This window comes from Seriola dumerili, unplaced genomic scaffold (genome assembly GCF_002260705.1).
Source record: "Seriola dumerili isolate Sdu_G_001 unplaced genomic scaffold, Sdu_1.0 BDQW01008603.1, whole genome shotgun sequence".
NCBI classification, from domain to species: domain Eukaryota; kingdom Metazoa; phylum Chordata; class Actinopteri; order Carangiformes; family Carangidae; genus Seriola; species Seriola dumerili.
Window position 1 is genome coordinate 68,802 of NW_019182858.1, and position 16,665 is coordinate 85,466.

General features: G+C 41.3%; 1 protein-coding gene across 1 annotated transcript in view; it reads right to left on the minus strand.

The window, feature by feature from the left end:
* LOC111240028 (mediator of RNA polymerase II transcription subunit 13-like) overlaps positions 1-8,423 on the minus strand; it is a gene marked incomplete at its 3' end in the record, with an annotated part of 69,329 nt that extends 60,906 nt beyond the window's left edge. The window contains exon 1 of the mRNA XM_022769991.1: positions 8,346-8,423. Coding sequence (XP_022625712.1) covers positions 8,346-8,417 — 72 coding nt within the window. The remainder of the gene's footprint in view (positions 1-8,345) is intronic.
* Positions 8,424-16,665: the final 8,242 nt, after the last annotated feature.

Sequence of the window (16,665 nt, forward strand, 5' to 3'; positions counted from 1 at the left end):
TCTGTCTCCAGGGTTACAGTGGAAATATAACATTTCAAGCACCTCTGTGTCCCTTGCTTTACTCTAAAAATCACAAAGGAGTGTAACTCTATGTCTGTGTGTCCCCTTGCAGCTGGAATCCATGAGCTCAAATTTGGCTTAAGATATTATCAAGCATGTCATACATGCATCACCAAAGTCTGAGGATTACCAGAAGCAACACATTAACATTGCGGTATAAGATTACTCAGTGAGTTTCTTTACTGAGAGAATGATTTGAATTGTATTTTTAAATTATTCAGCCCAGTAAATGTACAATTAGCACTGCATGGAGGCTTCTGAAATGCCTACAAGTAGTTAATAGTCTGATTGTTCCTAAAATTGGGCAAATGGAGCATAAGCAGTATGAAAAATATCTCATTTGGCTTGTAATTTCCTGCATTGATTTTTTTTCCACAGGGATGCTATTTCAGATAAAATGACAGGGCTGCATAAGTCAGCATGACTTTTCCTTGTTTCGTTACACAGCAGATAACCAAAGTATAAGGGAGGAAAACTGGAGAGCAGCAATACCTTTGTGTTTGTGCATGTGTGTGTGTGCAAGATGCAGGCAGGGCCGGACAATTAGTTATCATAGGTCACACCTGGACAGGTTTCAACCTGCAACTCACCTGGCTGCTATCTCTAATCTATTATTTGCTTACAAAGTGGGAGTGGCAGCCAATCAGCGCTTTAACACTAGAAGTCTTCTCCACCTCTGCTAACACGTTCTACACACACACACACACACACACACACACACACACACACATGTAACCCCACTGGAGTCCAAGTCCTCCTCTCCTGTCCATTCACTCTTTTCAACAGATACAATGGTACCATGGCATGTTCGTATCTTTCTTAACACCACCCTGCCTAAACACTTGCTCACTCAGTCATGTCTGGTAAACACTCACTGTTATACAGCAGAGGCCATTTATTCTATGAAGCAAGCCAGGACTGAAATTGAGCTGTACAAATTTTCATTAGCATCTGAAAAATCATGGGTGTCTGCCTAATTCAAGATGAGAGGGAGCGTCGTTTGGCAGCGCAGGGCGAATCAATGCACCACAACCGGCTGTGAATCAACAGTCTGCGCATAATGTGTTTGTTCTCATCAAGTACCCGTCTGATTGGTCACAGATAATCTCTCAATGGAACATGAACACATGATAATTAGAATTTGCAACAGCACAGCAGACAACATTAATGTTTTCCCTCTCTCCCCTTGTTTTGCAGCTCTAAAAGGCACCCTTTAACCTAAGTGTGCTCTAACTGCAATTGAATCCCAGCCAACCATGATATTGGCAAAGCTGTCTGGCTTGCAGAAAATATTTGCCCAGTTACAAGCAGGGCAATATCTCCCTTTAAAGAAATTCTCTTTGTCAAGGCGTCTGCAGTCAGGTGAAGAGACCGCAAACAGATCTCCCCCGCGAGACGAAGCCCAGGGACTCCCGTGTGATGGCACGGGGACCTGTAGCATTACATTTATCTGTTTCAGGGATTTATCTACCAATCAGACAACGGGCCTCACAATCTTTAGTTTGAACCAGAGGATCTGTGGTGACACACATCCAAAATATAATAGTTTATAGGAAAGTGGTGTTAATCTGTAGGGAAAAACAGCCGCATTAGGGGGAAACATGTCTGAGCCAGGTGGAGTGTCTGTTGAAGATAACAAGAATACCTTCAAAACAACTCAACACATTCACTTGAATAGTAAACTGAACCACAATTTTAAGGCACTTCCACTTGAACATTTTCACTTATACTCCACATTTCAGAGGGAAATATTGTACTTCTACTCCATTCATTTAACTATAGCTTTAGCTATATTACATCTTTACATACAGCACACACACACTGCAAAAGTCTCTGCCTTTCCAAATAGTTCCTGTCTGTTCCTTGATTCTAGCCATCATCTCTCTTATTCTGCATTCTTTCAAGATTCTCACAGATTTCTAGTAAATTCCTGAAACAAGTTCATTTCTATTGAAAAAAAGAAATGATATTTAATAATATTTTTTTTCCAAAATATGGTGGAAAAAAAGGACTCAATAACTAATAAATATATCCATCCACCCATTTTCTTCCGTTTATCCGGGGTCGGGTCATGGTGGCAGCAGGCTAAGCAGGAGGTACGCTTAATGAATATAAATAACTAACAAATATATCCTGTTAGGATGATTTTTTTTGTAGCACAAAACATATAAATGATCATCACTTAACTGTATGTGTAAAGTAGATACAATTAGCTCCACCTGAACCAGCTACAACATTAAAATGCTGCTGATGGCTGATGCATAGGTAATAATAATCAAAAATGTATCATATGTAACAAAGGAACCATTCTGCACAATGAGTCTATCTATCTATCTATCTATCTATCTAGCTATCTATCTATCTAGCTATCACAAGCACTTGATGGTACCAGCTACTACCCATTCCTGCCAATCCTCCTATCCCACTCAGCCTTCTGTCGCCCTGCACACATGCAGGAACACCAGTGGGCGCTAAGAATAGAACACAGCTGGCACTGCAGGGCTTACATATTTCACACTCAAGCCACCGTGCTCCAAAATACTCCTGCCCATCCCATCCCATTTCCAGCTCCAGGACCAGCGGTGGTTCCCTCCCTCCCTCCCTTCCCTCCCTCCCCTCCCTCCCCTCCCGTCTTTGAACTGTTCTTCACCTCTGTGGCAGGGCCCTGACAAGCCAACTGCTCAGATAAGATACATGACTACACTCGGGAAAATTTACCAGAGAAAAGAGATGTGTCGCTCCCCTCCCTCCCCTCCCTCCCCGCCCGTCTTTGAACTGTTCTTCACCTCTGTGGCAGGGCCCTGACAAGCCAACTGCTCAGATAAGATACATGACTACACTCGGGAAAATTTACCAGAGAAAAGAGATGTGTCGTAAAAACAGGAGCACGAGAGAGGAGAGTCCCGTCTTCCTGTTCCCAGCCCGTTCACCGCCCTATTTCTGTCAGCGGCTAACCCGTGCTTATTCACAAGTCGTTGTGTTATGGCAGAAAACTATTTGACAAACCTGTATGTGTGTCACTTACATACAGAATGCCATGTTCACACCGGTGGGCCACTGCCTGGTCGAGTCCTATTGCGATGACAAGGGATTCCCACAGCAGTGACAGGGGCAGATTAGTGGGAGGCGCCGCACACAGACTCAAGGTGAAGCCAGTGCTAGCTGTCAAAATTGCGAGCGAGCGGAGCCAAAAGCACAGGTTGGGCGTAGGGGGTGGACTGTTTAGTGAGAAGTAACCAGATGGAGCTGCTGCATAGGGCATGCAGCAGAAGACTGGGGCTGCTGCCTTGGAAACCTGGACTGATCCTCTCCTTGTGTAAGAGGACACTGCCGTGGCTTCAGTGTCATCCTTAGATATCTCAATATGAGCGACACTGTCATAGATTTACACAGAGTTAAAAGACCGTGGAGTATCAAGGGCTGACATCAAACCGCTGCATTCATAGTCCTGCTTACTCATTCTTCATTAGTTTCCGATTTAAAGGATGAGTCTAGTGATGATCTATATTTTTCTTGTTGTCAACAAATCCCATGAAAACAAAAAAAACAACAATAAATTGATCCAACTATCAAGAACTGTATGTGCAGCCCAAACCTGAAATCTCTCTGTGCCATAGAGCTTCACTGTAAACTACTAAATTACACAGAATACAGGCACTATCATTTATTTTGAGTCAATGCTACTTGCACCACTCTGAGTATTTATGGCAACTAAATCCACACATGAAAATACTCAACAACAAATTCTCTATTTAGTACTGTTTGTATAACATTTGCTAAAAAAGCTACAGTGTCCTGCTTCCTAGTAAATTATTGAGCCTTTTTTTAAATGAAAATTTATATTTTTCATCTCTGGTCTTTTTATGGGAATTGCTGACAATAATAACAATCACTAGCTTTATCCTTTTAAATAAAGTTTGACTAATTGTAGACTATTTTTGTACGACCTTAAGTTTAAAGCTGGACAGACTGTCATGGCAACGGTGTTTTATATATATATATATCAGCTGATATTAACTTAGCCTCAAGTTACCATTGAGGTTTTAGTTTAGACAACATTTAGGATTTGAGAACTTCAGTTGAGAACTGGCTTTGTAAAAGGAAAAATGTTTATTTCTCCAATTCAGGTAAGAAAAACAGAGTTGTTTTGTTATCACCACCAACACTCAGGTATCATATGAACACTAACACTGAAAAAAAAAAATCAAGCGATACACAGCCCTATTAAACTCCGACTCGGCCAATTCCTCAGCTCAGCAGCTCATGACACACACTTCATCCAGCCACTGCCTCTTTTTCATCCCTAAGCACTCCTGCAATATCCACTACCATTAATAATGAGGAAATGCAAACAGCCTATATTAAAAAGGCACCATTCCTGATTACCTGCTTCTTCTTACAAGCCTCGGCCACTCACCTGCCATAAATCAAGACACTGCTGTTAATGGTATTCCCTCAGCCACATCTCTTAGCACTTTATTTCCGTGCCAGGCAGTGGCATCATTATTATACATGCAAGATCTCTATTGGAATACAGTTTGGCTAATGAGCACCTCTTAGTTGATCACATTAGACCTTCACTTGAGGACACTTAATTACCAGTGTTGCACGCCACACGCCTCTGTGGAGGGGACAGGAGAAGTCCTTTAATTAAGGCCTCTGCAATCTACCTGTGTTTGTACAAGTCTGCATCCTTGGGATATAGGTTGCAATCGCAGCCCTTATAAAGGCGATAAAGCATGTGGTGTGTATGTGCATGTGCATGTGAGTGAGCGTGGGTGGAGGATTTAGTGTGTGCATGTATTTGTTGCATTTGCAAGACATATGTTTGTGTGGGTATGTGGGTGTTTATTTTTTTAATTTTTTTTTCCTGTCTCCACGTCGATGCTTGTGTTTGTGAATGCACCTGTGTGTTTGTCTGTGTGTGTGTGTGTGTGTGTGTGTGTGTGTGTGTGTGTGTGTATGTGTGTGTGTATAATATGACGAGTGTTTGAAGTTTGTCTCCTGGGTCTGGATGGTTTACAATGTGCACAGGACACACACACACACACAGACACACAGACACACACACACACACTCACACACACACACACACACACACACACACACACACTCGCACGCGCTCTGAGGCTTCCTGTGTCGTGAGGCTCTTAACTGTCTCCTCCTTGCATTTCATAATCAGGCTGGGACTCATTGTTATAAGAACCTGCCCAGTCCACAGAAAGATGACTGTTCTCTCTCTCTCTCTCTCTCTCTGTCTGTCTCTGTCTCTCTCTCTCTCTCATTGCGTTCCTCCCTCTTTAATTTTCTCTCTTGCTCTGTCTCACTCTTTCACTCTTGGTCTCTCAAACAGGCTGAGGCTAGCAGTCAGGAAATGCACATCAGTCATAATACTTTCCTAAAATGAAAACAGATTCCGCTGCAGTCCTTCAGCCGCTCTCACTCTCTCTTTCTCTCTCTCTCTAACTCACTCCTTCAGCTGAAAACATTCTTCTGTTTCTCCTCTCGTCCTCCACCCCTTCTCCTCCTCCATCGCTACTTCAACTTAAACTCACCCGCTCGGGTCTCGTCTCCCACTTACAAGGGTCTCGTTTGCTTCCTGTCACAGATGGATGATCACCGGCACACAAGACAGTTGTTTTGTGGGTTGTGTGATCGCAGGCAATTTCGAGTGTCTGACACCGGGGCCTCACAGAAGGCATGACAGTAATCTGCCGTGCCCCCATAAAGTCCCACAGTATGGGCACTTACGCCTTCTAAAGGTACTTTCTATTGATGCAGGTTGCTGTAACAGCCAGTAAATCAGTGCGAGGGACGAGGTTAGTGCATGTTGGAATGCTGTTTAACAGGCTGTCAGACCAGAGCGCTCACTAGTTTACCCACAAGACCTTTATGTAAGCACAGAGCCAATATGACCTGGAGGAAAAGGTTAGGAAACATCCCACCTTAAAGGCTGTGCTGCTCATTACTGGGATTGTAAACGGCCAAGTTAGAGTAATGAATATTATCATTAGCAGATTTTTTTAGTCTATAAAATAATTCCGATCATAGTTTCCCATTAAACAAAGCTCACATCTCCATATTGCTGCAACAACAGTCAAAAGGTTTTCCATTTACAGTAATAACACAGAGACAATTCTCACCTTTGATAAGAAAGAACTAGTGAATGTTTGGCAGTTTTCCTTGACAAAACTCTGCAATTATTGATAGATAATCAAACCTGTTGTTTTCTCTGTCAATCAACCAACTGTTTAAGCACTAAAGGAAGTGAAAAAAAAAAAGTGGGAAAATGCAGGAAATCATATGATATTTTTTCATATAATCTTTTTGCTGGATGAACAGTCATCTGATTTGATTCCTTCACTTCCAGTGGTAATAAAAGTGCCTTCTTTGGCCGCCACTTGTTAAGCTTGTGGCACACATCTGTCTCATTCTCAACATCAGGATGCAATCTGCATCCCTGTGTCTGTCTCCTCTGTCTCTTTGTCTCAGTCGTACCCTCTAACCAGGACACTCGGTGTGTCATTAGTGTTTCGCTCTGTCTTGGATTTCTCTGTCGGAGACCTGCCAGCGAGTAACCGCTGTGGCACCAGCCAGTCATAAATATTCTCAACAAGCCAGCTGATGGATGCTCTCTTTCTCCCGCACTTTGAAAGGGATGTTCACAGGGCCAGCACGACAGCCAACAAACGCCACGGCGAGTGAATGAAAGCTTTTTTTTTTTTCCTCTCCCTCTCCCTCTCTCCCCTCTCTCCCTCTCTCTCTCTCTCCCCTCTCTCCCTCTCTCTCTCTCTCCCCTCTCTTTCTCTCTCTCCCCTCTCTTTCTCCCCTCCCTCCCTCCCTCTCTCTTTCTCTCTCTCTCTCCACAAGGGAATAACCTCAACTGAGACACTGATAGAGACGTAATCTCTGTTTTCAGCTGTAAGGTGACACACTGAGAGAATTTCAGACGTCTGATACTGGGGTGCTGGTTATTTTGGTGTTAGTCCACAGCAATTCAAACATCATGCTTTTGAATAGCTTGAGATACTATTTTAATTTCCTTACTCCCTTCAGTCACAAAATGACTGGGATTCTTGAGAAGGAAGAACTTCAAGTGCATGTGTTTGAAATTTAAGAGATTTCTGCAATCTCATAAATCCACACCATGTGACACTTGTTTATTTGGCTTTGGTGTTAATGTGTAATTCAAGAAGGTCTGGCTGCTGTTGCTGATGGACAACCTGCATGATCACCTTTATGGAGAGAAAAAAAAAAAAAAAAAAGCCCTCAGGATTCCTGTGTTGTTGTGGTTCTCAGCAGCCTATGCCTGACTTCAGTCGACCGCATGCCTTTCCACTTGGCTGCCTGTTGTAGTAGGACAGTTAACTCGCTGATTGCAGGATGAGAACTGTGAAAAAGCGCTGCTCAGTCTTTTCCACCCTCAAAACCAGTGACTTCTGCAAAAAATGACACTGCCTGCGGAGTCAAAAAACACCTTTTTCAGACAAACTGAGTGTGAAAGTGCTGTTTCCGCTGTGTGCTTGATACATGTTGCCTTCTGTCAGAATCTTATTAACCTGCTTTTCTCTGTGTGACACAATCATATTATCAATTTTTTATTGCTGAAAAAAAAAAAAAAAGAATGTTCCTCAGTTTCACATACACACAAATATTTCTCCTCCACTCATCCAATTTATAACCTCGTGAGCAATTAGCTCAACACATTACACTACTGTTTGCTGAAGATCAGAAAATCTCTTTCTCTGTTCTCTGGCTGCAGAAGTATCTGACAGAGGCAGCAGTACGCCTTCTTTCCAAGTTAGTTGCTTGGCAATGCAACAGAGTTCCAGCTACATTTCCAGTGAAATGATTATTTAAAAAGGGGAGGAGGATAATGGCCATGATGGCGAAAATGAGTGTTTACCTGTTGTTCATCAGCTAAACCCATGCCAAAACTGCAAATACATGCCAAAATAATGGGGCAGTTTGCTTTGGGAGCATTTGCTACTTGTATTTTAATCATTATGGGAGATGTTTTGGATTGAAATCAGACAATAAAGTCTTGTTATTCATGTGGATTTAAGCCTCTGGGCTGAGATATTTTATTATAACATGCTTAGTAGTGGAAAAATGGTGCTTTTTCCCCGGACCACTAACCCGTGTTAATGATTGCCTAATAACAACACCAGCAATTGGTTCACCTTTGTACAGCAGACACATTTAAAGCGTGCCTCCCACGGTCTTATGTCGATCACAACTGGCTGGCGTGACTGTGATTGGAGCATGATTTATAGATACTGTACCAGAGAGAAGATGTTGGAGTGGCAGTCCTCAAGGCTTGCCCCGTTAGCCACCCAATTCGCTGTTGTAGTCATAATCGTCCGCCGTTGGGGTCGTCAGCGCTGGGCATGTCGAAATCCTACATCGGTATCCAACACCGAGCAGGGGGGGGGGGTAGGGGGGGGGCTGACAAATCGGTTCCCTTACGAGTCTGCCAAAACAATCAGGCTTATAACCTCACAAGAGCTCCACATAATAGATTTGTCGGGGAGAGGGAGGGAGGGGGGGCAGAGGAATGGGCGTATTCAAAAAGAAGTGCAGAATGCATCCATAAAGCCCCCAGCAGATCTATAATGTTGTGATGTTGTAAATCCAAGCGTGTGCGGGGATCAAAACATTGTTACAATCCAGGTCAGGCGGTTCCAAATCTGATCATTGTCAAAGACGGAGAAATGCACTATATCCATTTCAATCCACACACGGAGGAAGATCAGTCTGTTTCCATATCAGTCTTTCGGCTGATAGTTTCATCACTAAATGAGCATAATCCATGAGAAAATCACTCCTTTCTTCCGCGCAGAGGAACAGCCCCAGAAGAAGAAGAAGAAAATGGGAAATCAGAGTCAAAACTTCTTCTTTTTCTTCCAAAAAAAAAAAAGATATATTACACGTTTGCCGCTCTGCAAAACAATCAAGTTAGAGCCGAGACATTACACGCAGGATATCTGATTCCGTCTGCTCCACAAGCTGATGCACCACTTGTGATAGTTTTCGAGAATTGCATGAGCTATTTATAGCCTTCTTTCTTACCACAACCGTTCCTCTCACAATGTAGCCCCGTACTGCCTCACACAAACAGGCGCTGCGAGCAGGAATGTTTAATCCCTCTGTTGCTCTTGAATTAAACGGACCGCAGAAGAGGGGGATCTCTTAAAAAAAGAAAAGAAAAGAAAAGAAAAGAAAAGAAAAGGAAAGGAAAGAAAAAACCCCCAGTGCTCCTGCTCCGTGGCAGGGCGGACGAAGTCGAGCGGGTTCCCTTGTAAAAAAAAAAAAAAAAAGAAAAAGCCCAAATCATGAGTCAAAGCGTTCAGGCAAGAAAAACTATTCTTATACTCCACCGCCAGGAAAACGACAAGCAGGCTTCTGTAGACGGAGGTTTGAAAAAATCCTTCCTTCCTTTCAGTTTTATACCATTACGAAACGTCCTCTCGCGGCCACAGCAGCGTCAATCTTGCACAAAAAAAAACAGATCTCATGTGATTTTTTTTTTTTTTTTTTTTTTTTTCAAATGCTCAGTTCAAGCATAAGTGACAGTCCTTGTCTGGCGCCGATGTTTGACATAAAGACTGTGTTGCATGCCGCAGAATCTTTCTTTACAAACCACCTCGACATTTAAAAGCGTGTCCTCCTCCTTCTCGAGAAATGGTTTGATTATTGAATTAAATCCTCAATGTGTGCATGGTGTCCTCCGCGGCGACTCCTTCCTCATTGTTTATCTCTCAGGTCAGCGTTATTATATTGGTAAATAAGTGGAAGTGTGCGTGTAACCTGCCTGTGTCATTCTCAGCCTCTTGTGTCTGTTTGCTTTACGCGAAGCGCCGCTGTAGCATTTTTTTTTCTCTTCGCACACGATCGTCCAGCCCACCGCGCATTGTAATGTAATGGCGGTCGGAAGCGTACTACCGAGACTCGCCTTCCCATTTGGCCAAGTTTGTGCTCACGTGATCAAAGTCTGGGATTACAGTACTGTTTAGTGTCTTTGATATGAGACTGGATGCGACGCTGGAGACGTCGTGCCAGTCGCGCGCGCTGGCAGTCGTAGTGATTTCTTTATTGTTACACTCTTTGTTATTATAAATGTAGCCTGCCCTCGCTGTTTCTGGTCATCTGTCCGTTAAAGTGCTTGAAGAAAGATTGTGTTTATATGATGTTTTTTTTTTTTCATCACTGCAGGGTGTCATTCTGTGATGCATTGGTTACATAATGTAACTGTGTTCTCACAACAGAGGATGTGACAGACTAGAGGTCAGAATGACTTACTGGGCTCATACTGTTTCATAAGAGACATCTATGTAGGTTAGTCTTACACTCCCTGACTGTGTCACATAATAACACTTGGTGGTCTTTATTGTATGAAAAAAATATATATATTTGATGAATCAGTCTGAATCTTATTTAAATCAAGTATTGTTTGCAGTTATCCATATGCAGGGCTGTAGTCAGGATTTTTGAGATACTGAGGTCATGGTAAGGTGAAGTCCCCCTAACAACCCCGCACCACCCTAGACACCAAAAAGAAGGTCTCTAATGTTTTTTTTATTATGTTTATAAAAATAAAAAAGTAGGAGTAGGCTGTCAAATTATATTATATTTATGCAAGTTTTATTTAAAGCTGCACATTTCAATATTTTAATAATAAAACATGGGAAAAAAATATGTTTCACATGAATAGGGTCACTCAGAGCAACAAATGTACAAAGAATTATCACCCACTCTGAAGCTTTGTGGAGCTTTTTAACAGTTTTCAGCTCGTTGTTTTGTTTTAGTGGCCCACAGCTTTACTGTTTTGGTTTATTCTCTTGGCTCTCATCAGCTTTGTTTCCAGCAACAACTGGCTGCTGTTTTCTGTTTGCAAAAACGCTCTGGTAAACCCACTGTATGCTCACTATACCGACAAGCGCCAAACAACAACGAAAGACAACGTTAGAGACTGGCCTGTTGAACATGTTGTTGCTTTTAGCAGCTAAAGAGCCAGACATTTACCTCAGGTGTCAGTAGAGAGCAAAGCAAGAGGGTGAATTTTGGATTTACTTTACAAATGAATGAAAGTTGACTTTATGTCAGTGTTGTGGTGTTATCTCAGATTTTTGCCCCCAAGTGGCCAAAAAAAGAAAGCTATGCAGGTTTGAACTGAGCATTTCTTCCAAGAAGTCTAATTCACCTGTCCCAGAACTGTGTTCAGATTTTCCCTGTAATTATTACCAGATGACTAAATTCTTTCCAGCACGTTATTAGGAAATTACAGGCTGTAAAATACACCATTACAGTCATTTCTGCTGGAGAAATACTGAATTATATTGTTGGCCTATAGGTAATGAAATTTAAATGTACTGGAATCAGCCTTTAAAAAGAGCAGCGTGTGAGGTTTTAACTGCAGAATATAAACTTCCCACAAGCTTGCTAAAGCACCCAAATACTCAGAAAAAAATAATGAGGTAGGCTATGACCTCAGTGAACTCTATTGTAGCCATTTAACTTTATTTGATCTCAATTACATTTTGAAATATCCAGTAAAAATATTGTTACATCCTTCCTACTTTCCAGTCATATAATGCACACCAGCTTTGTTATATCTGCATTAGCTATAGGTATATGGTAGGCTACTGTTGGAGGTCTTGCTTACACCATCTATAAAAGTTGTTCTTTCTGTTCTCCAGTATTGCGGTTGGTGCTGTTTGAAGCTGAAGAGCAAAGGATTATTATTTTAACCACAGTTTCCACAGAAGAGACCACACAGGAGTCAGTGCATGAAATATTTGTGTTCATGTATCAATCATTTATCAGACACTGTATGCTATATATGCACTATACTGTATGTGCTTGTATTTTCTTTGTTTGGGTTAGAACGGTAACTGGATTATCTCTTTTTGGTTTTAGCTTCAAAGCTTACTGTACATTTCCTTGCATTTGCTACCTTGATTCTCTTCTGACCAATAAGGGAACATTTTCTTTTCACTTGGACTCATCTTGCAAACCAAACTACAGTGACTATGAAGCTACAGCTCAGAATGCTTCACCACCAATATAATTTTAGTCATGAATAAACAGCAAAATGAATAGTCAATAACTACAGACCTTTGTACATGGTTTCCCAGAGGTCTTTAAAAAGATTCAATAGTTTATTCAATCTTTTTACTTTATATTTATCAGTCAATAAGCTTTTTATCCCTCAATCACATTGTCCCTTGCAGAGAAATAAAATGTATCACATTGAACTGAATAAGTCTTTTCATTTGAAGCCATAAAGCAACAATTTTTTAATGCCCAACACTCCGTGAAAAAGACCCAACCATTTATCCCATTATCAGGCTCTCTTTGTAAGGATTTATTCTCCATGTCAGTGTATCGGCATGAAGATTCAGCAGAGACTATGTTTAAAACTTAATTACTAACCGACAGTGACAAATGAAGTTCAGTCATAGCCTGTGCAAATAATAACACTGCTCTTTTGAAGTGAGATGTTGTCTTTGGAGCAGCAGCAGCAGCTGCAGCAGGTAAGAAGAAGTGTCATCAAATGAAGAGCTCCTGTGTCAAGAGCTCCTGCACAAGCTAAGGATGCAGCCCAAATGTAACTGCAGTTTACAGGAGAAGAAAGAAATGATGTCAAAATTGTTCTGTACAACGCTATTTGTAAGATGCAAATAGTTGCTAATTAATGACAACACAGATAGTGAGGTATTTGACTGTCATTGTTTAGCTGACTGATATTTTTTTCCAAATAATTAAATGGCATTTGAGTGAGTACAAGAGGCATGACAGTGAGGTAAATGATGTCAGAGGACGTTTATTTTCATGTTGCAGCACTGGGAGTTGTACATTTTCTCAGGGAGACGTTTGAACGTCAACCCACCATCATGTGAAGTGTAAACGCGGATGCACAATGGCAGTGGTTTGATTACTGTTTTATAATTTATAGGTTGTTCCAGCCTGAATGCAAAATCATTTCTAGATATAGCCCATGATATGCTACCTCTAATTGTAAATCTAAAAGTGAGCTATTTACAGACAACTGTATTTTCCTTTTGCAGCTATATATCCATAGAAAAGATCATCATACACTGACACATCCAGTCACATTATGATATAAGCACAACTCTTACATTAATCACTTCATACAGCTTTATGTATGTGAGGAAAGAGCTTGCAGCTGGTACATCTTGCCACAGAGAAGGAGCCTTCAGTCCGGTGATTCCTCTTATATCTGAGAAGCTGGAGGGAAGGATATGAATCAGATGGATGAGCGAGGGCTTAGCCCGGCGGTTATTGATCCCTTTGCTCCAGGAATGATCCAGGCCTCATTTGAAAACTCCCCCACCCCCTTTTGTTCAATACATCCTTAACGGCTTTGAAAAGACTCTCACACACAGTTTGGCACACTTGGTGTGGAGCTGATAGGATGAGATGCTATCAGTTTGAATAAATCTATTTCAATATGCCACACATTTCCCCTCATCAAGCCCCCACTGGCTTGATCTGTGTGTGAGGAGAAAAGATGCATTACTGCTCTGATTGGAGATAATATGTTTGTCTAGACAATGTATTTAGACTTGTTCAGGATGGAGTGGATGGATATTTGTGTGTGTCATGGTGGGGTGATTATGTACATTCATATATTCAGGCCTTTTTGTGACACATAAAACATGTTATTCACAGTTTTAATAGTTGTTTTGTAAAGTTTTCACCATGTTGAAATGTTGGTTTGTGTTGTCTGCTGGTTTTTTAAAGCCCCTGAAAACTTTGTGACAAATCCTAAATATTTCTCTTTATTATTAAATATATCTGATTAAAGAAACAATAAAAGTCAAAGTTTGGAAAAAAGAAAAAAATGTCCATGGCTATTTTACTCTAAAAAATGAATCTCCTTCATTAGGACAAGCTGATGTTGCATAGCTATCTGACAAAGCTAAGATTAGCATGATAACAGATTACCCATTTAGAGTCAAGAGTAAAATACACATCAGAACTGACACTGGATTGAAATGCTGTTTATTACAGATGTAAACAGGGAATATTTTAAATAACATTTCACAAAAACAACACAACATACCTCAAATTAAAAAAACATTACACCTATAACAAATGATTAGATGTTTCCCATCTACTCTAAATTATATGAATACATATACATATTTCTCCATATATGAATAAAACAAATACCAAACGACTGACTCAAGTTCAATGTGGCTTCTTAAAAGTTTTTTTTTTATGTTACAGCTTGTAATGCTAATATGACTTCCTGTTTACATAGTTGATCACTTTTGATTTTACAGTGCTACAGATGTCTATTAGAAAGCAATTTACACTTTAACTCAGTCACGACACACTTTGAGTTCTAATGGTGCAACCAGATTTAATCACTTCACGTCTGAACTTGCCAGTAGCTACTAAGGAACTTAGGAAGGACTTTTCGCACAAACTATGCACCAGCTATTACAAACGGCTATATTACAAACGGCTGGTGCAACCCACTCCAGGACACAGGGGGTCAGGTTCGACTAGATTTGGAGTCTGGCAACATAAGCAAGCAACCCCACAACTGTCATCATCACCAACCCTGACTGGTGTGGGAGCGAATGTGATGGTACCTTTTTCTAACTGAGCACCGTCCACTTCAAACTGAGAAAAGGCAAACATATAAAAAGAATAAAATAAAATGTAAAATAACGTGAGCTGTTCCACATTTTGCAGAAAATAGAACATTCTTGTCGGGTCCCATCACTCATAGTCAGAATTTGATTTCAGGGCCTTTAAAACATTACAAATAGGCCATGAGGACAAACACTGTTTCTACATGTTTCTCTAAATGTTTTGCATTCAGCTAACTGTTGGAGTGCTCATTATTAATTCAGGATGAGCATGTTGCACGGGATTATGCTTGCACAGACATCGAAGTGTGTTTATTGTTCACACCCAGAGAGGAATGTGTCTCTTTCAAGAACAAGCAGTGGCCTCACAGTATCTTCATTAGTGATTGATGGATCACCGTGCACTAAGTTAACACACACCTAGCAGCAAATTCTCTCCATAAAATCAGATGAGAGTTTCTCCTCTCTCTTCGCGGCTCCAATACCTCTCTGGCATTTCCTGGAGCGCGGAGAGTCTGGCTGAGAAGAATAGATGGTGTGCATTGTAATGAACATGGGCTGACACCGCCTCATCCATCATTCCACCCAGGAAAATTATAGCAGTGCCAGAGAGAGAGAGGGCGAGAGAGACTTTAAATCACAGAAAGTCTACAGGTCCAACTCCTCTTAGACTGTCATCAGCTCATTGTTGTTTTTTAACTGCCCAGTCCACTTCTGGTTTTGCTCTCAGAAAGCTACTGTCTGAGTGTTTGTCTCCCTGTCAGTTTACTGTAGCTCTACTCTAACTCTCTTAGTGTATGCTACCTCGAATATGCTTTTATCTGTTTACAATTGCATGCTTGTTTTTGTGCCTATCTGCTTGTCAGCCAGACTGCATTCTTTTCTTTTCCTGAAGTTGAAGCTGCGACTAACAGTTATATACATTATTGAGTCATTTGTTAAAGGAGCTATTTGTAAGTTTTATTGCTACAGCATTAACATCTGTTTACGTACCAGTCTTGGCGAGCGCTTCAGCCCATTGTTGTGTTTACAAGAAGTTATGATCATACGTCTTCCGAGGAGCTACTTCTTCAGGGCAGACTGGACGCTGCAGTGACTTGGTAACGGAAAGTGACGAGACAGTCCAACGGGGCCGGGGTTGGTTGGTTAGCATATTAACTGAAGTACAAGAAAAGAAATAGAGGCAGAGCAAGAGGGTTTCTTTCCACGACTGGAGACAGGTCTTGGAGGGTAAAGGAGTGTCTGATGAAGTTTGATGAAGAACACGCAATGTTTCGTCTAGACTGGTAAGTAAACAGCTGTAAATGCTAACGTTGGGTATGTAGCAATAGCAAAACTTTCAAATAGATTCTTTAATTACAATTAATCAGTGAGTCTATGTAATGGCTGGAGGCTGGGAAATTCCTAGTTCCCAGAGCTCAAGTTGACATCTTTAAAATGCTTCTTTTCGCCAACAGTCAACAGACGCAGGTAGAAAGGATCTTGGGTGTTTCCAGCAATGACCATGTCTCTCTCTCTCTCTTGGTTGGTTCACACCTTTGGTCCAGACTGAAATATCTAAACAACTATCAGATGGATTGGCAAAATTTTGTACAGACACTCATGGTCCCCAGAGGACGAATCTTACTGACTTTGGTGATCCCCTGACTTTTCCTTTAGTGCCATCATGACATCTCCACGACTACTGGATGGATTTATGTCAAGTTTCATACATTCTGTGATTATACTCTGTCTGTTGGCCAAGGATACACTCCACTGACCATGATCCTCCCTCCCCTGTGAGCCCACTACACCCAGTATAATTCATCCTGATACTGGTTTTGCTCTTGTGTGAGTTTATGCACATTTCTCAGTGTGCCAAAGGTTTGTCTCCAGGCACTGAAGCATAATTTAATTACACTGAGTACTCTTGTGCTTTTTGGGCTTTTGAATAAGTCTTGCTACAACAAAGGTCATACTGGAGGTGACAGTGTGTTTC